The sequence below is a fragment of the Lampetra planeri genome, chromosome 9 (genome assembly GCF_965212315.1).
Source record: "Lampetra planeri chromosome 9, kcLamPlan1.2.h2, whole genome shotgun sequence".
Lineage (NCBI taxonomy): Eukaryota > Metazoa > Chordata > Hyperoartia > Petromyzontiformes > Petromyzontidae > Lampetra > Lampetra planeri.
The window spans coordinates 12,748,326-12,775,619 of NC_136115.1; the positions used below are offsets into that span (position 1 = coordinate 12,748,326).

Genomic DNA, 27,294 nt, shown 5'->3' on the forward strand with positions numbered 1-27,294 from the left:
AAGGTGGGTGTCCGAAACGTCGGCCAACCAATGCAGGGTTGGGCGAGTGAGGCTTGAACAAAGTTGTTTTGATTTGGCGGCGGCGGCGGCTCCACAGGGGCAAACGACAGAGGCGGCCAACGCGTTCGTCGGTAGCAATGCGGATTTCAAACTTGAGAGACGTTTCGGGTGAAGACCCTTCTTCATAAAAGTCTCATAGCACATAAGCAGAGGCCAGAGAGGTGGTGTTAAAACATCGGAATGTTTATTTATACCGGAGGAATCAGATGAGCGTTGAAGATCTGTTTCACAGATGTCCAGGTTGCTTCTGTAAAAACACATTCCTCCTCCTGCGGAGGGAGCTGGTAGGAACGTCGGGTTGCTCGGTCAATGGCCAGGGTCAACGGCGGCGTGGTGTATTCCGCAAATATGCCCGACTGTGAGGGCGGGCACAAGCCGGCGTGAGTAGGTTAAACGTTGAGTTTTATAAGGGCACCACGGGGTGACCAGCCCCTCCCCAACCAGCCCCACCCCTCCCACCCCCCACCCAGCCCCTCCCCCCACCCAGCCCCATCCAGCCCCTCCCTCCCCACCCAGCCCCTACCCACCCTCCCCTCCCCACCCAGCCCCTCCCTCCCCACCCAGCCCCTCCCTGCACGACGGACGGACACAATAATCCCCTGTGGGCTGGTGGAACCAGGTGGTTCCTTCCAGTATACGTTTATGCCTCAGAGGGCTTTGCCTGGTAGGCCGGGGAATGGTTTAGTTTGCATTGTGGGTGTGCGATTGAGCGATTTCTTTACATTTTTGTACTTTGCACGATTATCGTGTTTTTTTTAACACACTTTTTTTTTCACTTGCCCTGTTGTCTGTTTATAGTCTTGCAAATGTTTGACGCTTCTCGATATCTTCGGATCTACGAAGCCATAACGAGCTGAAATTGTATACACATACTCGTATCGCGTGACAATTCAAGATTTAAAGAGCCGGTCAACGTCCCCCCGATCCTGGGGCGATAACAAATATAAAAGCTGGTGGCTTGCCTTCTTCTTGGTTCTTTCGGTAAAGTCACGTAGAAGGGAAATAATAAAAGAATAAAAATAAAACAATAAAATACAATTCTCTCGACCTTTCGGCCACAACGCAAGCAGCCGTCCTCAGGTGAAGAACAGGGCTGTCGGAAATACCTGTCTTTCCGACAGACGCTGTCTTTCCGACAGACCTTTTCTTCACCTGAGGACGGCTGCTTGCGTTGTGGCCGAAACGTCGTGAGAATTGTATTTTATTGTTCTATTTTTATTATTTTAATATTTCCCTTCTACGTGACTTTACCGAAAGATCCAAGAAGATGAATCCCTGCAGTCACGAAAGCTTTAAATCGAAATCTGGTGGTTTGCATTAAGAAATGTAAACACATCGAAAGGAAACCACCCACTTTTATTGAGCACTTCGAATTTGATTAATTCTGGGGTCAAGATAAGGTAATTTCTACTTTTGAGTGCAATTAACAGTGTGTGCATTGAAAAACTTGCGTTTGACCTACTTTATCGTATTGAATTTGTTGTTGTAACTTTCTTGCCCGCACCTACTGGACATCTACGACAAAAAGCTTTATAACTCATCGGATTTCTTCTCTAGAATAAATAAATAGTCTGATTGTGGAGACTGCGCTTGTTTACACCACGAGGCCTGATGATGAGAATCAAAACAAAGTATAAAAAAAAAACTATTCTGATGAGCAATTTACAACTTGGCATGAGTACAATTTCGATTTAAAGCTTTCGTGACTGCAGGGATTCATCTTCTTGGTTCTTTCGGTAAAGTCACGTAGAAGGGAAATAATAAAATAATACAAATAAAACTATTAAATAATTCTCACGACGTTTCGGCCACAACGCAAGTAGCCGTCCTCAGACCTGTTCTCCACCTGAGGACGGCTACTTGCGTTGTGGCCGAAACGTGAGAATTATGTAATTATGTTTTATGTTTATTATTTTATTATTTCCATTCTACGTGACTTTACCGAAAGAACCAAGAAGTTGGCATGAGTATAGTTACTAACAGACGAACCCTTCAACAATGGAACGGTGTGATTTGTTAGTGCATGCTCCAGGCACAATTCACTAAAAGCATTGCCACTTCAGTGAGTTCAACAGCCCTCTCACAGTCTTGAGGCGGGGAAAAAACCTTAGAATGTTCGGTACGCAGCCGTGAAGCTCAAGTAAATGAAATGAAAAGACGGGGTGAGGTTTGCCTCGCACTCGAATCGTAAATGTTGTGTTTTTAAGTGAAGGTGAGGCGGTCCTTCTACCCGCCAGCCTCCTGTTAGAGGTCCAGGAGCCGTGGCCACGGACAGACGCGGAACTTCTGGGCCTCTGTGGGGGCCCAGCCTGTTGAAGTGACCAGCGGCGTAAGGTGGAGAGGTGAAGGGGGTGAGGTGGTGAGTAGGTGAGCTGGTAAGGGGGTTAGGTGGTGAGGGGGTAAGGTAGTGAAGGGGTGAGTTGGTGAGGGGGTGATGTCACAGTTCCTATGATCACTGTTTCATTGCTTTTATGGCTTTATTTTGGTGATTTTTGAAAAGTTTTTCGGTTTGGCCATGTTTGTTTGTTGTAGTACAGAGTTAGACTGATGGCCTTAATCTAAGTTGTCTTGTGGTTGTTGTTGTTGTTGTTTGACTTGCATCCCACTGGGATGTTTGCACACAGTGTTGGTGTACGGTGCTTTTTCTGCAATATTTTGCTGTCTTTTCTTGGATTTTCTGTTTGCACTTAGTCACTTTAAGATGTTTTCTTGTTCATGTTTTTGTTTTTTGTTTGTTGCGGTTGCACCCGATTCAAGAGCCGAATGGCTCACAGGGCTATACCTAATACATGAAACTTGAAACTTGTTCACGCCATTGCTGGCGGAAGACCCTTCACTGGAGCAGGCTCGAGGGGGCATTTTGTCGTCTCATCATCCACGCTGGCCAGACGTCTGGGAATGGATGTGCGTACCCATCCCATGCTTTACCTCGCCACACAGGTGGTGAAGAGGATTTCGTTTTTTGACAAAAATGCCCCCATTGTTTTAACTGCCGCTCCGGAAGATGGCATTGAACCATTGACATTTTCATTGCAAGGTCCAGTTTGCAAAGCATTAACTGTGAAGCAGACAGCGTGTGGTTCTATAACAGTTCCAACAGCCACAGTAATAACCAGGGCGGCCGCTAGGTCCGAACCACAAACCTCTGAAAAATGTACCGGCATATTACTCAATTGGGATTATACTTTTCAATCAGGATCAGTGAGGCTTTCCTGGGTACACAATGATAATTATGTAATTATATTTTTGCATGTGACAATATGTTCAGGAGCTAAGTGCAAATTTCGAGATTTGCTAGCCAAGAGAGGGCTTCACATACCGTGCCAACCCCATACGGTTCACTCCACATTCTTGTACAGCCGTTTCAATACGGGCGACAAAAAAATCATACGGGCAAAAAAAAAGTCGTGGGACAGTTTTTTTTCTGTACTCTGGAAAGTAGCGATGTCCGTATTAACCGACAAACACGATTGGGATGTACATGGATGATAGTGTATTGTTTAACTCTTCATACTATTCTGTGTTTATTGTTGTACATGTACAACCTGAGTGTGTGCATCCACATATCAAGCAAGCAGCAGCATCAGCAGCAGCATCAGCAGCATCAGCAGCAGCATCAGCAGCAGCAGCATCAGCATCAGCAGCAGCATCAGCAGCATCAGCAGCAGCATCAGCAGCATCAGCAGCAGCAGCATCAGCAGCATCAGCAGCAGCATCAGCAGCAGCATCAGCAGCAGCATCAGCAGCAGCATCAGCAGCAGCATCAGCAGCAGCATCAGCAGCAGCATCAGCAGCAGCATCAGCAGCAGCATCAGCAGCAGCATCAGCAGCAGCATCAGCAGCAGCATCAGCAGCATCAGCAGCATCAGCAGCATCAGCAGCATCAGCAGCATCAGCAGCATCAGCAGCATCAGCAGCATCAGCAGCATCAGCAGCATCAGCAGCATCAGCAGCATCAGCAGCATCAGCAGCATCAGCAGCATCAGCAGCATCAGCAGCATCAGCAGCATCAGCAGCATCAGCAGCATCAGCAGCATCAGCAGCATCAGCAGCATCAGCAGCATCAGCAGCATCAGCAGCATCAGCAGCATCAGCAGCATCAGCAGGATGCAAGATCACAGACGGTAGCATGATAAGTAGCATCGACACCAATGATCAAAATGAATAGATAAAACAGTTTTTGTTTAGTAACATAACTTTTGTCGGTGTTTCTCCCTTCTGATGGGACTTTGTAGGATTAACGTTGAGATTTATAAGGGCACGGGGTGACCAATAATGTCTGAATTGGTCTGTAATAAGGTAGGCATTGATAATGGATTAACAGCTTTGGCTTGAGGCGCGAGTTTGTTTATAGTTTGGCTATTCCTCTGTTGAAGAAGCGTAGACTAGTGGTTTTACTATACGGTACATAGTTGGGTTTCCACAGTCACAAGTGCACTGTGGCTTGGCTTTTATTTTCCTATTCGTGAAGGAGATGATTGCATCGGTCCGTTGATGTTCCGGTGCAGTTAATAGTACACCAGTGGCTTCGAGGATGAATGTCATAGCCAGGAGGTTGTGATGTTTCGGTTTCTTATGAGGTGTTTATTCTGTATGCCCACTTTGTTCAAACTCTGCTCGCGAGTTTTTTTCCGGATCTGGGTGAGTTTCTCGGATGGCGACAGCATGTGATCCCAGCGAGGTACATTTTCGAGGTGCTGGGTGATCGTTGGGTTTTCGTTGGCAAGAACACGTGTAAACTCCCTTGCAGTTTGCATGTCCCTTTGGCTATTTGGTGGCAGAATGTTTACCATAACAGGGAGCCAGGGGATTGGTGTCGGTTTCAATGCTCCAGGTTCTTATGTGCATCGCTAGCAGTTTTGTGGTATTCGAGCTCTCATGCCAGGCGGATGTGCTGTACTCTGCCACTGAGTAGATCAGCGATAGGGTGGCAGCTCACAGCACCATCAGCTGAGAAGTGCCCCAGTCAAGTTGCTCCTGAAAGCTTCTGTTAGCAGAGCGATGTTTAAGTTGGTCTTTCTTATTTTGGCGGGACGAGGCAAACATCTGGGTTATGACCCTTTTTTAAATCCTTTATATTAAGTTCGCTTGCGCGCTTGCTTGCTTGCGCGCTTACGACCGTGCAAATCTTTCGGTCGTTTTTTAACCCACTTCCCGTGATCCAATCGAGCTGACATTTTACACACAGACTCGTTGTGCGTGACAATTTATTTTCGTGAAAATTTTTTTCCAAAATTTTCCACTTTTTAGGATTTTTTTTTTTCATATTTAATTTAAAATACCAATGTGATAAAAATGAAACTCTTACTCAAGAAAAACAGAAATGAATAATAAAATAAAACCGATGCCACGCATATAAAGGATTTATAGTGAAAAACTTTGTTTTTACGGGTAAATTTTTTGGAAGTTGAACTACCCCAGCGCCAACTGGGGGCTCTGGACGGGTGTGAGGGGCTGGTAACCCATCCACCTTCAATTAATTACCACTAAGCCACGAATGAAAATTTGTATTAATAAGCTTGTGCCGGAGGCCCCGGGGGGACATGTAGCCCGCATGCCCAGCCACCGCATGCCTAAACAGCTTTTGTTCGGCCGGATCGAGGGGGCTAAACGGGCGCGGCATCGGCTAGAGAAGAGATGGAGTGATGTGGTACAGGAGGACGTGGAGCTGAGTGGACTTGCAGATGACCGGTGCCAGCGGTCAAGATCGGCCTCTGTGGAGGAGGCTCATGAAGGACGCTACTGGGCAGTTGGAGGCAGTCGCCCTCCAGCAACAACGGAGGGCGGAGGAGCGACGCTCACAACAACGAGCGGAGCGCCGGGTGGCTAAAGCACAGCAAGTTGGCACAGTAGGGGGCACAGGTGGTGCATCAGCCAGCCATCTCGGTCATCTCAGTCAGTCGACCCGTGGCACCTGGGTCTGCCCCGTGACCTCCTGCCAGCGGGCGTTCGACACTTCACGTGGCCTCAAGGTGCACATAGCCTGGCACGAGCGTCGTGGTGACGTCTCCGCCACGTAGTGGCGAATAGCGGTTGTTGTTGTTTTCGCCCGGGCAACGCTTGGTACTTCCCGCTAGTATCTAAATAAACAGGCATCAAAATCACTTGCAAAGATGGCAACAGGACGGGTTCTTTGTCTAAGATTGATATTTATTAGATAAATATTAGGTGGTCACATGGGCTAGTTGCAAGTACAGTACAGTACATGGGTGTGGGAGACTGAGAAACACACGTTAGAGGGCAGGGCACGACACACAAAGTCACACTCGCTCAGACACACACACACCTTCACAATCACATACTTAGCCTCCTTACACAACGCAGTTATGCACACACGGGGCCAGCTACTTCCGCAAGTCACACACACACCTTACACTCAGGTACACGGTCATGCGCACTCACCCCTGTCCTCACCCACACACTTGCTTGCTACACACACACAGCCACATTCAACAAACACACAAAACAGTCATACGTACACAATCACACACACACACACCGTTGTAGGTTGCACAAGCGCACGCTCAATTATCCTTAAATGCTCCATTACGCTCCACACGCATTCACTCAGTCACACACACATTTCATTACACTCACGTTTATTTAAAATACACACGCCTAATACTCCCTCGCACTCGGTTACAATTACACATACACAGTCCTCGTGTAAGCTCGCACGCCTTTTTAACACTCACACACACACGCGCGCACACACACACACAATGCCACACTTGCCAACTCCGCTATGTAATGCTATGCACGTCTCGAGCGCGCGCACACACACACCGACTGACTGAGAGGAAGAGGAGGGGGCACACACACACACGCAGGTGTGTGGATGAAGGCGCCACGATCGGTGGACAGAGGGAGCCGCGCCACTCTGAACGAGTCGGGGGAAGGGACGAAGATCGGTGGGTCGCTGAAACGACACTCGCTGCTATGGGGACATTTTTGTACCCCATGGCAGACGATTAACCGGGTGAGGGCGTGGGTCACACGCGCACACACGCGCACGTACACACATACATCTGGGATCTGAACCTGGCCTGGGGGGAGGGGGTCTCCTTTAGGGTCAACTCAGCCTAAAAATTGGGTTCAACACAGGGAACCAGGTCCAGCACTGTACAGGGGGGGGGGGGGCAATTCTCATCTCATGGCGTCCCTCTCTGTCTGTAGCGCCACGTGTCACCCCCCCCCCACCCACCGCTCTTTCTCTCTCGCCGTGTCTCCCAAATACTCCACCCATAAAACACGGGCAGCATCGTTTCTTCTGCTCGCTCTCCCTAACGTGTGTGTGGTGTTGTGTTACAGTGTGTGTGGTGTTGTGTTGTGTTACAGTGTGTGTGGTGTTGTGTGTTACAGAGCACGTGTGTCCGACAGGCCACTCCCCCACCCACCTCGAACCCCCCCCCCGCCCAACACCACCACCACCCCCCTAAATTGTTTAAACTTTATCTTCTTTTTGGAACTCGGGAGAGGGAAATGGGTAAGCTGCCATCGCCATAGAAACCCCAGGCGTGCTGGTGTGTGTGTGTGGACAAACCAACAACAAGGTCAGGAGAAAGTGGGGGGTGGGGGGGGTCTAGGGACTTATTTGGTGGTGGTGGTGGTGGTGGGGGGGGGTAGATTTACACACCAGAGGGAGGGGGGGGGGCACGGAGGTGGTCCAACAAGTGGACAGACACGCGCGGTGTTGCAGGGAGAGATGGGGGGGGGGGGGTGGTGCCGGGTTGGTTACAGGGTCATCACATGTTTGTTGGGTAGGGGGTTCAGTGGGTCACGAGCCGGGAGGGGTGGGCACAGATTGGGCAGCGGGGGAGCCGGGGGGCACTTAGCCACTCGTAACAGCAACACGTCTGTACAGCTGCCCTCACCACGAGTAACACGGGCGCACAACACGCGGACACGAACGGGCGGGGGGGGGGGGGTGCGCGCCAATCGGGCGGGACGAAAGAAAACGTAAAGGCCGCTTTCGCACACCCACGCACGCACACCCACCCACGCACGCGCACGCACACCCACGCACGCACTACGTGGTTAGTGTGAAGGGGTGGGGGGCGCTACCACGAAAGGACAAACACGACGCATGCAGGGAAGACCTGGGGAGGGGGGAGGTTCTTAGAGGGTGGGCCAGGGAGCCGAATCCCATGTCATGACTCTGGAAGGTGAGGTCTGGAGGTGTGGAGAAGGGGGGTGGGAGGGGGGGTAAGAGAGGAGATATGAGGCATCTGCATGTATTTACATATGACTATCGTTGGGATTTTTTTAAAGTTTTTTTTTTACTTTTTGTAACCGGGGAGGGGTGGGGGGTCGTCACGTAACGCACGGCACATACTAACAACACGGGGAGTGGGGGGGGGGTTGGGGGTTACACGTAAAAGCCGGGCTAGCTAAATCGGATGGGCGAGGCCGGACCGCGGGTCGGAGGTCGGAGGTCGGAGGTTGTGGGATTTGGGGGTTGAGAGGCCACGGCCCGGTCACACCACAACAACAATAACAACAACAACGACATCATCATCATTATCAGCAACGACGACACAAACAGGGCTAGCGACATTACAAAGTTTGCCTTTGGTGAAAAAAAAAAGAACCCCCCCCCCCCCCATCTCTCTATTATTTATTACTAAAAAGTTTCTATAAAATAACAAAAAAAATTAAAAACCTTCATTTAGAAGCATCACGAGTTTGGTTTTCAAATTAAATACAACATATACCAAATAAAAACGTAGTTTCATAAAATAACGGGCGCTCAGTGGCAGCGCATGCACCCAATTCATGTGGTTATTGCAGTGTTTGCTGGCGGGGGGGTCAGGGGGGAGGGCGGGGGTTGTCCTGGGGGGAACGAGGGGGGTGCAGACCCTGGCTCGGGGCGGCAGGGAGAGGCTGGGAGAGTCGCCCAGACGAGAGGCTGCGGGGGCCTGGGATTCACCGACAGGGGAGGGGGGGGGGGGGAGTGCCCCCTCCTCCGGCCCCCTTCACAGGGGTCGTAGGGGATCGAGGGATCGACGGAGCAAAGGAGCGAGCGGGGGCAACACCACCAGACTGCGGCAGCCGGCAGCCACGGGAAGTGAGCGTCGGCCGGAAGGGGTTGCCGGCTGCGGGTGGTGCCGCGCGGCTCGGCGTTGTGCTTTAAGCGAATCCCTTTTTCTGTTGCGCCGACGTCGCCGGCTTGCGGCGGGACGAGCGAGCGACGAGGGCGAGGGAGCGACGAGGGAGCGATGGGCACGAGGGGGCTGGGGCACAGCTGCCGTCCGTCCCCCTCGTCCGCCCACGCTTCACATCTAAAATGTCTGTCGCCAGCAAGCGCGGCGCGTGCGCGCGTCGTCCCGGTTTCTCTCCCTCTGCTGATCTGTCCAGCCCCGCCATTTCTCCATCTGCCTCCGTCTCCCTGTTTCTCCGTTTCCCTTCCGCTCGCGTTGCTCCCCCTGTTCTCTGCCTCGCGCCCTCGTTGTTTGGGTGGCGAGGAGGCTTGAGCGGCCCTCTCTTGTCCACGCGGTGGCCGTTTGTGCTTTACAGAATCCGCGCAGCGGCCGCTCGGGGGAGTGCGGGAGGATCGCGAGGCCACTGGGGGCTGACGCTGCTGCTGCTGCTGCTGCTGCGATCGTCGGGTGAGGAGGTGAAGCATTGGTGGTGGTGGGGGGGGGGGGGTGACGACGGGTAGGGTTAAGTTCGCAGGGCACAGAGAGTGAGGGAGGGTTCAGGAAGCACAGCCCATCGCGGGGTGCGTGGGTCCTGGCGGCCTCGGCTCGGGAAGACGCAGCGAAGGTGAGAACACGACCCCACCCCGTGTGCTCCTCTCGTACTATCACGTGATCCGCGAAGGCCGATCCGAGCAGCTCGGTCAAGAGTTCCATCCGCGGAGCGAAGAGTCACTGTTCCTGGTCACATAATCCCAGCTGTCCAATAAGATTGCAGAGACGCGGTAGTTTGAGCAGGGGTAGCGGGCGGCCGGTTGCGTCATGTGACCGCCAGCCAGAGACACACGGTCACGTGCCGCCTGCCCGGGCCGCGTGTCAGCAGTCGGTTCCTAGGCCAGTCACGTGACGCCGGCCGGCACATCGTTCGTGAGGTCGGACACGGAGCCGATGACGGGGGTGGGGGGGCGGGTGACGGGGAGGTGGAGAGGGGAGGGGGCTGAGGGCTCATGGTTAAGGGTTGGGGGGTTGGGAGATGGACAGAAGTGGGCGGGGGCTCGCTCAGCTGTTCTCGAAGAGAGACAGCAAGTCGTCGTTGCTGTTGTTAGGGAGGTCCGAGGGGTCAAGGTATGACAGTAGCTCATCGGGATTGGTCAGGTCCGGCAACAGCTGCGCACACACACACAGACAAAGCATATTGCAAGCAGAAGGTTAACAAAGTCTCCGATCAATGTTGAAACATTTTACGTTTCTATTGCCTCCAAAGGCAATAAAGTTAGCGCCACTTCCAAGGAGGTAAACAAATGGAATGTGAAATTCACACTACAGCTCAAAACTATAAACATGGAACAGGCACTCCTGCACACGCATTTGCGTGAAACCAAGTTGCCCTTGCAGAAGAGGGTCTCTCAATGGGTTGAATAGATCTCCTGGTCAAATAAATGATACAGCATTTGAGCAAGCAACCACTCCGACGTTCGAACCATATTCTACCTCCGATATCGGCGCTGACATCAAGAAAACGAAACGTCCTTCAGGAGGCTCCAACAGCGAGCAGTGGAACATCGCGTCTTGTCAAAGAATAATCTCAAACTACGATGCCAAACGCTTGATCATTTTCCTTCAACATGTATTCCTCGCCGCACACTGGAGGCGGGCACTTGTGCTTTATGCGTGATACATGCGGTGACCAGGCTGTCATGTAAACTCGCTCAAATAAACTAATAAATAAACACAGCAATTTGTACCTCGCTGCACAGGCTTTGTTGTAGAAGACGATGCAGAAAACCACAGGCAAGCGGGGAAGCAGCCTACATTGGGTTGTTTGGTCAACTCCATGAATTCTCACTCGTTGAAGAAACCGAAATATCCAGAGAAATCCCCGTGAAGACGTAATGCAGATGGAAATAACCCCACTCGCTCTACTGCCATACCCCGATAAGTCAGGAGATGGCAACCTCGCACCACAGCGGGTTTGGGTATTTCACAAATGTGTGCGATCCACCAACCCTCGCTGCCTCCTGTAGGCTTGCATCACCGCCGCCGGGCTACGCTTGGGGACACTGGAATCGCTGGCCTCAAATAACGGAGCTCGGCTGTTTCGGCTCGGCATCACCGACAAAGATTATTATGAACGACCCTGAGCAAGAGATTCAGCCTCAAAGCCCGAAGCTAGCCTAGGTCTGCCTGGCGTCGGGTCGTCTCCGACACGATTGTTATGAATCTTACTGCCCCATTACGGCCGCCTCTCTCATTTGGTTTCGGAAGAGTCGGGGGATAGGGGGGTGTGAGGGAGATAGCGGTACTCACATCCAACGATGGTTCTGGGACCTCTGGGGTTCCACCTCCACCGCCCGGCCCGTCCAGACCTGGGTTGAAACCCCCCAGCTCCGGTGGGGGCGCCGACTGGGGTTGCTGTTGTGGCCCCCCATGGTGCAGGCCGCCCCCCTGCCCGCCGCCCTGCATGCCATGCTGCTGCTGCTGTTGTTGCTGTTGCTGCTGCTGCTGTTGCTGCTGCTGCTGTTGTTGTTGCTGCTGCTGCTGTTGCTGCTGCTGCTGCTGCTGGTGTTGTTGTTGCTGGTGCTGCTGCTGCTGCTGTTGTTGCTGGTGATGCTGATGGTGCTGTCCTCCCATTGGTGGGCCCTGACCCGGCTGCATTGCATTGTGGGGCTGCTCGGGGCCATGTGGATGTGAGTGAGACATCTGGGAGGGGGGCAGGAGACGAAGATGGAGAATGCGCGCACACACACGCACAGACACACAGGGGGAGGCACAGACATTCATAGTTAAGGATAGTGAATTGGATCGTGTGCGGGCTAGTTTTGGGGGGTCTGGTTTTACACTACAAAGGTTAAGGTAAAGAGTCCGTGTTCAATTTTGTGTCAGGATAAAGAGTTACATTTGGCAGTAGGTGTAAATCCGGTTGCAGGGTTAGGATAACATTTTGGGTTCGGGATAGTGTTAGTGATTGCATTGGTGACAGTGTCGTGGATCGTATTACAGATAGTGTTCAGGTCAGGGTTAGGGGCGAGCATCAGTGATGGTGTTGGGGTGAGTGCTGTTGGGGCTGGAGGATCCCACCTGCTCAGGAATGCCGTCAGGCGGGTGCGAGAGCTGGGGGCCGCTCATGAAGTCGTTGAGGGCCGGTGCTGCCGAAGAACCTTGCGGGAACTCTCCAAATCCGCCCTGGCCAGCGTAGCTGTTGCCTGTATGGTGGTGCCACGCAGATATACAGTTAGTGAGCGAGTGGATGGGTCAACAGGTGAGTGGACGGATAGATGGATGGATGAGTGAACTGGTGGGCAGCTGAGAGGATGGCTGTATGGGTGGGTGAGTGTTTGGGCGAGTGGATGGGTAGGGTGAGAGTTGGCTGGTACGTGGTTTGGGTGGTGAGTTGGTGGGCAAGCAGACAAGTGAGATCGTGTGTATGGGTAGTCGGAGTGTCACGTGGGTAGGTAGACAGGTTGGTAAACATGTGCGCAGGCAGGCAGCCAGGTAGAGGGGTCTGCAGGAGCGTGGTGCGGTGAATGCACAGGCGGGTGAGTGAGCGTGAGCGCCAGTGGCTTCGTGCGCGCGCTCACCCTGGTGAGTGTACTCGGAGGGGTATCCGGCGGGGCCCAGCGCGGCGATGGTCTCCAGGACGTTGGGCAGCGCCGTCTGGCTGGGGCTGGTCGGCTTGAAGCGCTTGGCGAGCGGCCCGTCGGGGGTCCTCCTTCACGTGCACGTCCGACTTGATGGGCACGGCGCGCCAGCTGCACGTCGGGTCGATGGTCACCTCCTCGACCTCCGTGCTGCAGGGGGACGTGCGGGCACGAGGAGGGGCGGGGGGGACCGTGAGCGCAGGGGCACGGGGACACGGAGCGAGAATTTAGCCAAATTAAGCGCAGATCCGAATTGAATGCGATGGGTTTTTTGGTGCAGTCATTAGGGACCAGAGCGAGACCATCAGCTCACAGCACTGGAGCGCCCGGTCTGTGAGTCTCTATGCGAGTCTGCAGGTGTCTAAGTAAGTAATTTGTGAGCAGACTGAGATCATCAACTCATTACACTCAACCCGGTTTTTTTTTGGGTTTCTCTGAGAGTCACTGGTGACCAGGCTGTGACACAACAGCTCACCACACTTGAGGACCCGGTGGTAATCGCGGTGATAGCCGCGGTGAATCTCGGCGTCTCGGACCTCCGGAGCCACCCGGCCACCTCGGCGTGTGGTGGAGTGCGTGCGTGTGTGTGTGCGTGTGTGTGTGCGTGTGTGTGTGCGCGTGCGTGTGTGCGTGCGTGTGTGCGTGCGTGTGTGCGTGTGTAACGGTAGTGCAGCCTTAAGCACGGTGCGCTACGAACCCGGCGACCCAAGTTCGATTCCCACTCATGGCCAACATCAGCGACGATTATATGAACCCGTGCTGGGCTTCCCCTAGGTCGACTCAGCCTCAAATGAGTACCTGGTGCGGTGTGTAAGCATCGCCACTAGGGAGACAAAGGCGGCCGGGCGTGGTGTTGGCCACTCAACCCCTTCGTGTGCTGTGCCGGCCTTCGTAGGTGCTGCCCGCTAACAGCACTTGCCCCAACAGTCTGTTAAGGCTATACAGGCGATCTTTGTGTGTGTGTGTGAGAAGAGCGCTCACTTGCGGATGGCGTCCAGGATGCCCCACATGTACTGATCCACCTCCAGGCCCTCCAGCAGCGCCGTTTTACTGTGAGCACAGATCACGACGGCACAGAGTTAAATGTGAACGGTGGTTGCGATAGAATGACCCTTGGTTAGTCTCTGATAATGTACTTGACAACCTCAGATGGTAATGTTGGTTGTTATATGTATTATTATTATGACGGTTATTTTACCCAGGAAAGCCTCACACGGAGTCTCGTGTTTCTCTTATCAGGAGGGTCCTGCCACGTTTTCACACGAGATGACGATGTTGCCGTGTGTCATCTCGATTGAGTAATTAGAAGGTACTTCCATTGGAACCTCATTTGCCAGTAAAAAATATGATAATTGGTTTTTTACCCTTCTATCTGGCAACAAAACTGACACCTTTTGGCGTCATCTGGTCCAACCCATGTGAGACTAGGCTCTAAGGAAAGCTGTCTCGGGTGTGGACCAATCAACTTCAAGGACAGTGCATACATTATCAGAGTAATGTTTTTTGTTTGAATTATGACTGCAGGTATTGTGGTCTATGCAAACATGACTCCTTGTAAAAAAGGTGTCAGTTTTGTTGCCAGATAGAAGGGTAAAAAACCAATTATCATAGAAGGTACTTTCTCAGCACTGGGTGTTTCGGCCAGTATCCGTTACATTGTGCAAATTCTGTTTATCTTTGGAAGGGATTGCTTGTCTTTGTGTGCGCGAGTCTTACTTGCACACGGGGCAGCGCCAAGTGCCACGCTCGCAGTTCAGCTGCAGATACGACTCGAGGTCGAAGCACTGACGGGGGAAACGCACACGCCAACACACGCACACGTGAGTACATGACGCTGCGCACGGATACACCCCAAGGCACATTCACGTTCCAGACTACGTTTTTCAGTTACGCAGTCGATCGCCCCACTTGGACACCCGCCTCAGCGTCTTGTGCTTGTCCCAAGGTATTGCAGCAGCAGGGGGGGTTCTTAACGGTTCGACCACAGGCCAACTAGTTCTCATACGACGGCGCACACTTTCGCCGCTGCGCACTTTTTGACACGACGCTCGCCACGCGCCTTCACGTACGCGCACACTACCGAGCGGCTCCGCACGGCACGGGCACGACGAACCTGCACGTGCTTGCAGTCCTGTCCCCGCGCGGGCAGCGTGATCCTGCGGAAGGTGATGGGGCACTTGAGCGACACCTTGATGGCCGTCTGCTCCACGCCGTCCTCTCCGTTGAGGCCGCTCCCCGACGACACGGCCACTGATGAGAAGTTACGTTTTACTGCACGCCGTGCACACGCACGCACACGAGCACACACACACACACATGTAGACATACAGATGCGCACGGGTGGCCCCTTGTAGCCTTTAACAGACCGTTGTGTGGGGGACGGGGGGAGGCAAGTGCCATTAGCAAGCACGTACTACGAAGGCCTGCACGGCGCACGAGGAAGTGGCGTGGCCACAGCGCAACCCCTGGGCTGCCTTTTGTCTCCCCAGTGCAGTGCCGATGTTTCTATTGCTGCACCAGGTACTCTTTGTAAAGTCAAAACAAACACAGGGGTAAGGCCCAGGACCGGCTCTCACCACTGATGTCAGAATCGAACTGGGTGTGTTAACCACTAGGCCACTGCTCACCCAAGATTTCCATATACACACATGGGGGCACAAACACAGACGTATACATTGATGTGCGCGCACACACACACACACAAATGCACTCGGGCCTATCTTAGAGTACCGTGCATGTCCCATGAATGGGTAATGGTGCTGTGCACTGTGACTCGATGTGGAATGCAGAACATATCAGTGCGGGTCATTTCAAAGTGCAATGCAGCTCAGCGAGTGATGGATCAGTGCAGGTCAGTGCGTGGTTCATTTGCATGGTGCAGTGTAGGTCAGTGGGTCACCTTGCAGTTTACTGTGTGTAGGCCAGTGTAGTGCAGTGTGGGTCACTCCATATGGTACATTACGAATCCGTGCAGGTTAGTGTGGGTCACTGTGTGGTGCAGTCAGTGCGGATCGCTGCGTAGGTCCCTGCGTGGGTTACTGCTGCAACTTCGTGGTACCCTGAGGAATCGGTGTGGGCCAGTGTGCTGCAGTGCGGGTCACGCCGTGGTGCAGTAGAACTCAGTGTGGGTCAGTGCGGATCGGCGTGGTGCAGTGCAGGTCAGGGCGGGTCACTCTGCGGTGCAGTACACATGAGGGCGGGTCAGTGCGTGGGTCGGTGTGGGACTCACTCTTGGTTATGCAGTGCTCGGCGGGCAGGAGGCGCTTCTTGAGTAGCCCCTGCAGCACGGAGCGAACCGTGGGGCGGTGCACCAGTTGCAGCACGAATAGGTGTGACTGCAGGACACACACACACAGACACAGACATCTCTCAAGCAGCTGCAGCACACACACACATGCACGCGTCTCTCCTGACAGACTGCAGGACACACAGACACAAACATCTCTCTAGCAGCTGCAGCACACACACACATGCACGCGTCTCTCCTGACAGACTGCAGGACACACAGACACAAACATCTCTCTAGCAGCTGCAGCACACACACACGCACGCGTCTCTCCTGACAGACTGCAGGACACACACACACAGACACAAACATCTCTCCTGACAAACTGCAGGACACACAGACACAAACATCTCTCTAGCAGCTGCAACACACACACATGCACGCGTCTCTCCTGACAGACTGCAACACACACACACGTCTCTCTAACAGACTGTTGGGCAAGTACCGCTAGCGAGAAACTATTAAAGGCCAGCACGGCGCACGAGGGCACAGGGTGGCAAGCGGCATTCCTGGATTTCTTTGTTTCCCCGGTGCTTGTGGTTTCACACATCGCACCAGGTACTCGATTAAGGCTGGGTCGACCCAAAGGAGGCCCGCGATCGGTTATTATATAACTCGCCAATGGTGTCAGCCGTGGAATCAAACTCAAGATGCCTAATTTGTAGTGCAGTACGCCAACAACTGTGCCACCACTCACCACTATACAGACACATACACACGCACGGTTAGCAAAGCCGGGAGTCACAAACATGAACCCAGAAACCTGTGTGCACACTCGGCACCAGGTGCTCTTCCGATGCCACACGAAGGACGGAGACCATCATAGCAGACGCGCGCCTGCGTTTATTACTAGACGCCCGCTCACGTGACTGTGAGAGTGAGTGTGGGGTCAGAGTGTGAGTGTGGGGTCAGAGTGTGAGTGTGGGGTGCGAGTGTGAGCGTGGGGTGTGAGTGCGAGTGTGGGGTCAGAGTGTGAGCGTGGGGTGTGAGCGTGGGGTGTGAGTGTGGAGTGTGGAGTGTGAGTGTGGGGTCAGAGTGTGATTGTGAGTGTGGGGTGTGAGTGTGGAGTGTGAGAGTGGAGTGTGAGTGTGGGGTCAGAGTGTGATTGTGAGTGTGGGGTGTGAGTGTGGAGGAGCACGAGTTCGCTCGCGCGAATGTGTCGCATGATTGTGCGTGTGGAGCACGCGTCTGCGAGTGCGAGCGCGTTTGCGCGTTGCGAGTGCGGCGAGCGCGACTCACGCAGCAGCAGGCCGTCACGGTGATCTGGATGGTGTTGCGGCCGGGCTGACACACATGCTTGAGGTGCAGCGGCTTGTGCGACGTCTTGTTCTCCCCGCGCTCGATGTTGAGCGGCGTCGCGTTCACGCTCACTTGCACGGACGCCGGCCAGTTTGTGTGCATCTGCCGGTCCTCGTGGTGGTAGCACTTGAACTGAAGCTCCAGGTCCGGCCTGAACGGGCCGCGGGGAGGAGGGAGGCACCGCACAACAGGAGCGAGGTTCAAGTTCAGTTAAGGACTAGGGTTAGAACTAGGGCTGGGGTTAGTGCTAGGATTAGGACGAGGGCCAAGTTAGTCTTAGATATGAGCCATGGATTGCTTTGAGGTTAGGCTTTGAAGGCTAGCAGGACGTTGTGGGTCTGGGGACGAGGGTCTGGATCAGGAAAAGGTTATGGGGTCAGGCTAGGGGCTTAGCTTTATTTAGGGTGAGGGGTAGGGTTAGCAATAGAACTGTTATGGCTACATATACGATCTTAGGCACGGTTAAGATCTGCATTAGGATCTGTGTTACAACGGCTTTCGGGGTCTGGTTAAATGTTATCAATCTATATAGAGCGCACTTCACATCAATAAAGGCGTCTCAGAGCGCTTCATAAAAGGAATGAATGGGGATGTTAAAACAGTCATATAATATCACGGTCCAGGCGAAGGCCAAGGTTCTAGGATTCGTTTGAGTGCCCGTGGTAAAGGCACGTGGAGGTGGGCGCCGCAGCCGCGTGAAGTGCGGCGTCTCTGCGCGACGCGAGTGGAATTGCGCGCGCGTGCGGGCGAGCGTGTGACTCGGGACGGGCCGAGTGCAGAGTGCACGGTGGAGAGCGTGCACGGTGGAGAGCGTGCACGGTGGAGAGCGTGCACGGTGGAGAGCGTGCACGGTGGAGAGCGTGCACGGTGGAGAGCGTGCAGTGGTGGAGAGCGTGCACGGTGGAGAGCGTGCACGGTGGAGAGCGTGCAGTGGTGGAGAGCGTGCACGGTGGAGAGCGTGCACGGTGGAGAGCGTGCAGTGGTGGAGAGCGTGCACGGTGGAGAGCGTGCACGGTGGAGAGCGTGCACGGTGGAGAGCGTGCACGGTGGAGAGCGTGCACGGTGGAGAGCGTGCACGGTGGAGAGCGTGCACGGTGGAGAGCGTGCACGGTGGAGAGCGTGCACGGTGGAGAGCGTGCACGGTGGAGAGCGTGCAGTGGTGGAGAGCGTGCACGGTGGAGAGCGTGCACGGTGGAGAGCGTGCACGGTGGAGAGCGTGCACGGTGGAGAGCGTGCACGGTGGAGAGCGTGCACGGTGGAGAGCGTGCACGGTGGAGAGCGTGCAGTGGTGGAGAGCGTGCACGGTGGAGAGCGTGCAGTGGTGGGGTGTGCGGAGTCCCGGCTCACCTCCACATGAGGGTCTGGTGCACGGACTGGCGCAGGTGGAACACGTGGTTGGAGACGGCGAGGTTGTGCTCCAGGCGGAACGGCTCCAGCACGATGCCGTCCCTCACCGGAAACGTGAGACGCAGCTCATCCCCGGGGTTCCCTGGACATGGGGGGGGGGGGGGGTTGCAGGGAGGGGCGGGGCGGGGTCAGCCACGCGCACACGCGCACAGCTACGGACAACGAGATGGGCGACGCGCTTGTCAGGTTCCATCGTAACACGTCCACCTATCTGGCACGACTATGAGACGACTTCACATCCGGTTTGGAACTCTCACGATAGTTGGCAATCTATAAATCTAATCAAGTATGCATGTGTCTGCATGTGTCTGCACGTGTGATGTGTGTCTGCATGTGTGCGTACGTGTCCACGTGTCCTTGTGTGTGAGACCATGGGTGTCCGTCAACGTGTAGGAGTCGGTGTCCACATGCCTGTGTGCACACGTGTGTGTCCATGGTGGTCGCTGACAGCACTTGCCCCAAAAGTTTATTGAGGCTATATGGGTGACCTTTGTCTTTGTGTGTCCATGTGTGTGTGAATCAAGAGTGCACGTGTCCAGGTGCGATTATCGTTTTCCGTGTTTCCGCGAGTGAGTGTGTTTGAACCCGTGTGTGTGCATCTGTGCATGTAGACAGGCGTGTTATTGTGCGTGTCTACGTGTGCGTGTGATGACTGATCTCGGTCAACCCGTGGCACCTGGGTCTGTCCTGTGACCTCCTGCCAGCGGACGTTCGACACTTCACGTGGCCTTAAAGTGCACTGAGCCTGGCACAAGCGCCGTGGTGACTTCACCGCCACTTAGTGGCGAATGGCGGTTGTTGTTTTTGTTGTGCGTGTGCGCCTACGCGTGTGTGTGCGCCTACGCGTGCGTGCATACGTGCGTCGCCGTTCCTCTCGCCGTCGTGTGATGGGCGCTCACCTGTCGGCGGGACCAGACCCAGCTTGACGTCGGGGGGGTACGGCGGCTTCACGTCGGGTGGGTAGTGGGGCTTCACGTCCTGGCTGGGGGACAGGTACGGCGGCACGTGGCTCCCCGGGGTCACCGGCGGGGTCGGGTTCCCGGGGATCGGGGAGTGGGGGTAACCGGGCATCCCCCTCGCCTGCACAATGCGCACACACACACAAGATCCGCCGTATAGCTTTAACCAACTGTTGGGTCAAGAGCTGTTTGCGAGCACCAATTAAAGGTGGCAAGGAGGAAGTTGGGGGTGGGCGCGGGGGAGTGGTGGGCACAGCATCACGCTTTTTGTCTCCACAGTGTTCATGTTTCTACACATCGCAGGAGGTACAAATTTAAGGCTGAATCGACCTAGCGGAGGGCCAGGACTGGTTCTGAAGGCCTTGAGCTTGGACTTGAACAGAGGCAGGGAGTCGATAGCACAGACGGCTGGGGGAGCAGAGGGGAATGAGCGACCTCCTACTCGGTGAAGGTTTACTGGTGGACTTGGATGTTGGAGTGCAGAGTGTGTGGAGAGAAGTGAGATGTAGAGGCGAGGGCGAGTCCACGGAGGATCGTGATGCATGGCACGCGAGTGTGCGTGTGTGGAGACGTACCCCAGGGTACGCTTGCTGTCCATAGCCGTAGCTGCCCGCAGGGAAGCTGGAGTTCTGGGTGCTGTACTGTTCCTGGGGCTGCACGCACACACGCGCACACAACGACAATGGACACCATCCTATGAGCATGGCTAAGAGCACGCAGTTAGCGAGCCGGCACACGGCACTGGGCATAATACTGTTGCGCTAATTATTCTCGCCGTCTTTGTCTTCCCAGCGCCAATGTTGATCTCGTACAGTGCTAGGTCGTCAATTATGCCCGAGTCAACCTTGGGGAGGTCCTGAATGTGATCGTGCAATCGTGAGGTTATTCCACAGCCATTCATTGCCTGAATGACGCCGCTGTGATATCAACAGACTGCTGCTGTAAGGGTGCCTGGCTCTAACTTTGAAGTCCTCACTTTCTCCTGAACGTAGTTTGAGAGCTTGCGCCGGACAGCCCAGGACAGCCAGCCCAAGTGCTTCGCTTTAAAGATGGGCAGGTGACAATGCATCAAGCCACGGATTAAGCATCTATTCTCGCATTCGCAACGCGTGAATCAAATCGTGCGTGCGAGTGAGACGAGACGGTGATTTATGCAATGATGATTTATTCCCCCCAGCGTTACATTTTGGCTAATAACAACACTGCCAAAACTGTGCAATCGAGATGAAAAACACGCAAAGCAATGCAAACGAGATGGTAAAAATCAAGACACAAAATAAATTATTCTGGAATCGGTGCACCACCTCTTAATTGTTTACAACTCATCAAACCGCTCGGTGGGGTGCGCATCGTGATGCCCGAAGCGGTGGCGACGTCACGTCGCTGCGGCATCTGTGCCAGGCTAGGTTCACTCCGAGCAGGACGATCGACGTCTTAAATGAGAATCAGAATCTTTATTTAGACTGGAAGAAATCCGGCGAGCTCCGAAGCTCTTCTTTCACAGATGTCCGGTAGGCTCACAGATGCCACCAGGCCGCACACAAGCAGAGCGACCGTCAGGTGTGACCCACGTACCTTGTAGTACTGGCTCATGCTGGGGTTGGGGTACTGGCCCATGGCCGGGTTGGGCGGGTACTGCCCGCCCGGTTGCCCGGGCAGCCGCTGCCCGGGGTAGCCCGGGGAGGCCAGGGTTCGCTGGGGGGCGGCTTGCGGGAACTGACCCCCTTGGGCTCCTCCATACTGAGGACCTCCACCAGGATACTGGGGACCATAGCCCTACACACACACAGACACACACAGACACACATACGCATGTGTTAGCAAACACAAAGATCCCGGCATAGCAAGTGCTTCGAGCGAGCACTTAGGTGGGTGGCCAACACCGCACCTGGGTGCCTTTATCTCCCCAGCGTTGATGTTTGCACACCACACCAGGTAGTTATTTAAGGCAGAGTCAACCAACAGGGAGCCCAGTGTTCAGCTGAATGAAACACGTTCAGTGTAAATTTACCCCCAATGAATTATTTTACGCGGCGAAATTTAAGATCGATGTGGCCGGGGATCGAAACCCGATCGCCGGGTCCGTCCCACGGTGAGATAACCGCTATGCCACCGCTCCCCACGTAAAACCAACTACCCCACACTCCGCACGTGCACCACGAGGAGGCCACTGCCAGTTTAGCTCTGTATTTATAGCAGTAGATGTGTGTCTCGAGGGATTTTCTCCAGCTTTCTGCAGCGACGGTTATTATTAAGCCCACCAGCGCCTGCTATTTGCGCCTCGCATCTCATTTATTTATAGTCACCTGTTGGCTTGTTTAGGCGGCCTATTTCTGCTTGAGCCACTACGAGTTTGTCAAGCCCGACCCACCAGTGAGCCTCCGTTTGGCCATGCGGAGGGCGCCCCCCCCCTTTAGGGGCTGCGCGTGTCCAAGGGCAAAAAACGCAACTCTGTGTTCTCCTGTGTCTCCTGTCATCCGCGTGACCCTCATGGCATTCAGCCCCCCCTAATACCATGTCCCTCCACCGGCCTACAGACCCTCTATGATCCATCATAACCCCCCCCCCCCCCCCAATTCTCCTATTCCCACAATGCCCCATTATCCTCTCCACATTTAATTGGCCTCCGTTGCCAAGTACCCCCTGCATGTGCCCCACACGCTGTGCCTATCCCACCCGCCCCCCCCCTCCCCTCCCCTCCCAATCCTCACCTCTCCCGGATAGGCGCGTTTCATTCCCATCTGCGGGCCGACGCGCTGGGCGCCGTGCCCAGGGGGGTACCCGCCCCCCGCCTGCTGCCCCATGCGCTGCCCGGGCGGCGCCGGGTACAGGGGCCCCAGGCCCGGCGGCCGCGACATGCCCTGCGGGTTCATGGGGCCCGACATGCCGGGCCCCCCGCGTGGACCCGGCTGGCTCAGGAACTGGTTCTGGTAGGGTTGCCCGGGGCCCATCTGGAAAGAGGAGCAAACCTGTAGGGGTGGGGCACAAAGGTGGTGGGGGGGGGGGGACACCAAAGCGAAGGGGGGAGCCGATATTAGCTGCGTGGAAGAGAAAGTGTACCCGCAAGAGCAATTGTAGGTCAATGCTGCTACTGCAGTGGTACAGGCTATGCCACAATGGTGAACACAATTAAGTGGTATGCCCTAAGCCAATCCTGTGATTGCAGTGGTACAGGCTGCGCTGCACTACCGTAGTGAGCATAGTGGTACGTTCCAAGCCAAATCTGTGAACGTAGTGGTACAGGCCATACTGCGCTAGTGAGCACAGTGGTAAGCTCCAAGCTGCTCTATAAATATAACTCAACACATTTGTCTATACAAACATGTCATGTGCTATGAAGAAGGGCCATTGACCGAAGAGTGACCAATTGTATATTTTTACTTTTAAGACCACAGTGTTTTCGACGAATTCGTTCAGTTAATTATTTGTGCTTGTGCAGTATCACCAAAATGATTAGATCACGTCTGAATCTAGTGGTACAGACGATGCCGTACTAGTAAATACAACACAGTGGTATGCTGCAAGCCACCCCTGTGAATGCAGTGGGGTACATTCCTTGCCCCCCACACCCAACCACTGCAGTACACATTTGTGTGTGAGCATACATGCAAACAGACGTGCGCACACGCAGACTGTGCAGTACTGACCCTACACCCCCCGTGATCGTAGTGGTATGTTCCGTGTGCCACCCCCTCGGGTTCAATGGTACGCACCGCTCCATACTGGCCCATCTCTTGGTTCTGTTTCTCCTGGAGGGCGGCAACAGTTGCCGTGGCGGTGGCTGTTGCCGTGGCAGCCGCCGCGGCAACAGCAGCGGCAGCAGCAGCTGCTGCGGGCTGGGGAAAGCTACCGCGTGGTTGAGAGCTGCTCACACACATCATCACCAACATCATCATCAACATTCATCAGCTCTCTATTCGTCACCAATATTAACATCACTATAATCATCACCACCAACACCAACCTCTTCAGCATCACCATTGCTAATATCACCATCATCATCATCCAAGTTACCAACATCACGATCATTATTATAATCCAACACCACCATCACCACTAACGTCACCAATCATATGAGCACCACCAACACCGTCACCAACACTGGTCATCATCACCATTTTCATCACAACCGCCTCCAACACGCCTCTGTCATCGCCTTCACCGCAAGCAGCGTTATCACAAACTTGCCGTGATCACCACCACGGCCAAAGTCGGTCACCACTGTTGTCATAGTAACCTGTCGCCTCCCATCCCCCCACCTCTGACCCCGTTACCCCTGAGGCGGACATCCCCGAGAGGGATAACCGCGTCCCCCCCTCTGACCCCGTGTGCCCTCCTCACCTGCCAGGGTATCCGGCCCCCGCCCCGGGGTAACCCCCGCGGGCGTACATCCCCTGCTGAATGTACATCTTGCCAGCGTTGCCTCCGCCGCCCTGGAAGGGTTGCTGCTGATTGGAGAACTGGGGCGACGTCATGCCAGGGTTGTTGCCTGGCAGCCCCGGATTGTTGGACATGGGGTTTCCCAGAACCTGTAAAGCAGGCGATCGAGGCGATCAGGGCGATGGGATGGGGGGCGCATATGCACACGTGCGTTTGAAAAACGAGCGGGGGATTAATTCGTGAAGACGGTCGTTTGTTTGTTTATCCGGAAATCCTCGAGACTGGTTTTCAGGAGGGTCCCTGCCTGGATGCGTTTGTCAACTTACTCGCTGCCGAGGGCAAGGCCGAACCGCGCGGTTGCGTGCGCGGCGAGCGACTTAAACCAGTGACATCGTTAAACTCAGTTAAACAGTAAAACCCAAAACTAAACCTGGTCAAAGTTCAGCTATGTTAGTTGCAAATGCAAAGTTAAAACCAGTTGTAAGCACACACAGACACGAGCATGCGCACACATGCTGGGGCACACGAATTAAAAGACAAACGTCCCCCTATATGGCCTTTAACAGACTGTTGGGGCAAGCCCTGTTAGCGAGCACCTATGAAGGCCGGCATGGCACATGAGGGCCCTGCTGCCTTTGTCAAACCTAGAGGAGGCCCAGTACCAGTTCAGATCTTCGCTGCGCTATGGACTCGGCGAGCGGTTTTCGACCTCGGGGCCGCTGGGTTCGTAGCGCAGGGCATCAACTGCGCCACCGTTCCCCACGGCACATCAATGCCACCCTCCTCGTGCCCCCCCCCCCCCTCCTTGCCCCCCCACCCCTTCCACACACGCACACACACCCTAGAGTCGGATCAAGAATAGGGGCGGGGGGCGCAATTATCCCCACTGCCCCCCCTCTTAGTTCCGCCGCTGATGCACACGCACGCACTCGCGTGCACAGACACGCACGCTCGCTCGCGGTCAAACGTGTCCACTCTGCAGGCACGCGTGTTGATTTCATGGAGCCAAATTAGTCGTCAACCGTCGCCAATTTAAATTTTCGCTCCAATTTTCCCACTAATTACACGTTTTTAATTCTGAGCGCAAATGTAGTTTGATTCGACTTCATTTACCGCGCGCGCCACCAGACAAGACGGCTCCCCGCTTCTGGTGTTGAGCATCAAGAGGCGCGACGCTGCGTGGGGAGCTCGTGAACGCAAGTGGGGGTTCGTGTGGGGGGGGGGGCCCTGATGAAGATGATGATCATCATGAAAACAATGAAAGAGTCAAGAACCCCGGTAATGCCACGTCAACGGTGAAGGTGTCGCCGTCCTCGAGTGAGTTCAATTCTCAGGTGGCGGTCTTGATCCTGTGATGGTAATTCCACATTACTGTGGTTGGGGCCAGCCTATCCACAAGACAACCGCCGTTCACGCATTACCGACACATCATCTCAAGGCCTTCTAACCGAGTCAGTATGGTGCCGCTGTGGCGCACATTTGTCAATAACACTGTGGCCTGAATACAAAATATTAAATGGGCGACGTTCTGTATACTTTTCACACAGGCCAAAGAGGCTCAAAGCGGCCTCTCTCTGTGTGCTGTGCGAAAGACGAAAGGCCTCTGTCCCACGTGTTCCATACAAGGGCCATTGCCCGAAACACGTTGCCAGCTCTGTCATTTTCGTTGACTCGGTAATGCAAGTCGCTGTATTGTCACGGGCTGCGCCGTGTTGTTGTTGTTTGACGTGCGTCGCTTGCACGCCGTGGCGTCCTTGTGCTACACGTGTTGCGTCGGATTAATAGCTGCGCGCCGGCGGGCGCACGCTTGTGTCCTCTGCGTGCCCTGGGTCTCCCTTGTAAAAGACGTGCGAATCTCAGTGGGGCTCTCTCTTTCTCGCGCGGTTAAATAAAGAACTCCGTCTGTCTAAACACTGCCTGCGAGCCGTATCACAGTTGGAGATCGGCAGAGTCGAGTCTGGGAACAAACGTCACGAGTTCATCCTCTGTACCGCCCACCACCGCCACCACCAGCCTTGGCTCAGGACAGGAGATCGAGTGTGAACATTGGCGGCCTCAATAGGCACTTGCCGACAGCATTTTCAACAACAGTCTGGGGGATCTATATCTTTGTTTTAATTTCTTGTGCATGTGTACGTACGTGTCGGGAGAGGTAGCGTAGCGGTTAGCGTGCTGCGCGACCCGAGTTCGATTTCCGCTCACAACCAATAACAGTGGCGAATATTTGAACCGTTTCTGGGCCTCCCTTAAGTTGACTCAGCCTTAATTGAGGCAGTATAATTGGGGCGACAAAGGCGGCCAGGCGTGGTACTGGCCACCCACCCCCTGGTGTGTCGTTTTTCCGAACTTCATAGTTGCTCGCAAACAGCACTTGCCCCAAAAACGTGTTAAGGCTATGCGGGGGATCTTTATCTCTGTAAACATTTGTACGTGTTAGTGTGTGCATAAGCATGTGTGTACGTACGGGTGGGGTACATGTGTGTGTGGTGCTGTGCTATTTATCACACTGCACGACGGACCTTCGGTGACCCTGGTTGTATTCTCAACCATTCATAACATCAGTGGTAAGCTGTCAAGTTGTATCTGGCCTGTCCTAGGCTGCCCTAGGTTGACTCGGCACCTGGTGCTGAGTGTGAACATCAGCAGTGAAGAGACAAAGGCTTCAGGGAGTCGAGCTGGCCACACCACACCCCTGTGCACAGCGATGGCTTAATAACTCTACTCATTCCAACAGTTAAATCGGGAGCTGTTTTGTCTTTTGTGTGCATAAATGGTCAATTCTGCCTTAAATGAGCACCTGGTATGGTGTGTAAACAGTATAATTGGGGAGACAAAGGTGGCTTGGCATAGTAATGGCTACCCACTGTCTTTTGTGCACGTATGGCTGAGTGAATGTGTACGTGTGTGTCTTTGTGCGCGCTCATTGATTTGTGTGTGTGCATGCGCACATGCATATACGAGCATGTGTCCGTGCGTAGCGTGTGTCCGTTGCCTATCGCTGCGGCTAAAAATACACGCGTGACTCTGCGCAGTGATAGCCGTGGGCGCAGAGCACCGAATGGAAATTCTGACCTTGGCCTCGGTCGCTCCTGACGCACGTGGGCCGAGTGCGTAGGACACGGCTGGCA

General features: G+C 54.3%; 1 protein-coding gene across 1 annotated transcript in view; it reads right to left on the reverse strand.

Annotated features, from left to right (window-relative positions):
• Nucleotides 1–8,314: 8,314 nt before the first annotated feature.
• The window catches only part of LOC144720707 (zinc finger MIZ domain-containing protein 1-like), a 149,843-nt gene continuing 130,863 nt past the window's right edge, over nucleotides 8,315–27,294 (reverse strand). Inside the window, 17 exon segments of the mRNA XM_078597683.1 lie at nucleotides 8,315–10,364; nucleotides 11,505–11,897; nucleotides 12,276–12,400; nucleotides 12,776–12,899; nucleotides 12,901–12,985; nucleotides 13,817–13,885; nucleotides 14,552–14,619; nucleotides 14,949–15,106; nucleotides 16,065–16,170; nucleotides 17,361–17,571; nucleotides 18,768–18,909; nucleotides 19,727–19,907; nucleotides 20,362–20,439; nucleotides 21,362–21,562; nucleotides 22,498–22,755; nucleotides 23,500–23,650; nucleotides 24,128–24,315. Of these exon segments, the coding sequence (XP_078453809.1) occupies nucleotides 10,257–10,364; nucleotides 11,505–11,897; nucleotides 12,276–12,400; nucleotides 12,776–12,899; nucleotides 12,901–12,985; nucleotides 13,817–13,885; nucleotides 14,552–14,619; nucleotides 14,949–15,106; nucleotides 16,065–16,170; nucleotides 17,361–17,571; nucleotides 18,768–18,909; nucleotides 19,727–19,907; nucleotides 20,362–20,439; nucleotides 21,362–21,562; nucleotides 22,498–22,755; nucleotides 23,500–23,650; nucleotides 24,128–24,315 (2,646 nt within the window). The 3' untranslated portion in view covers nucleotides 8,315–10,256.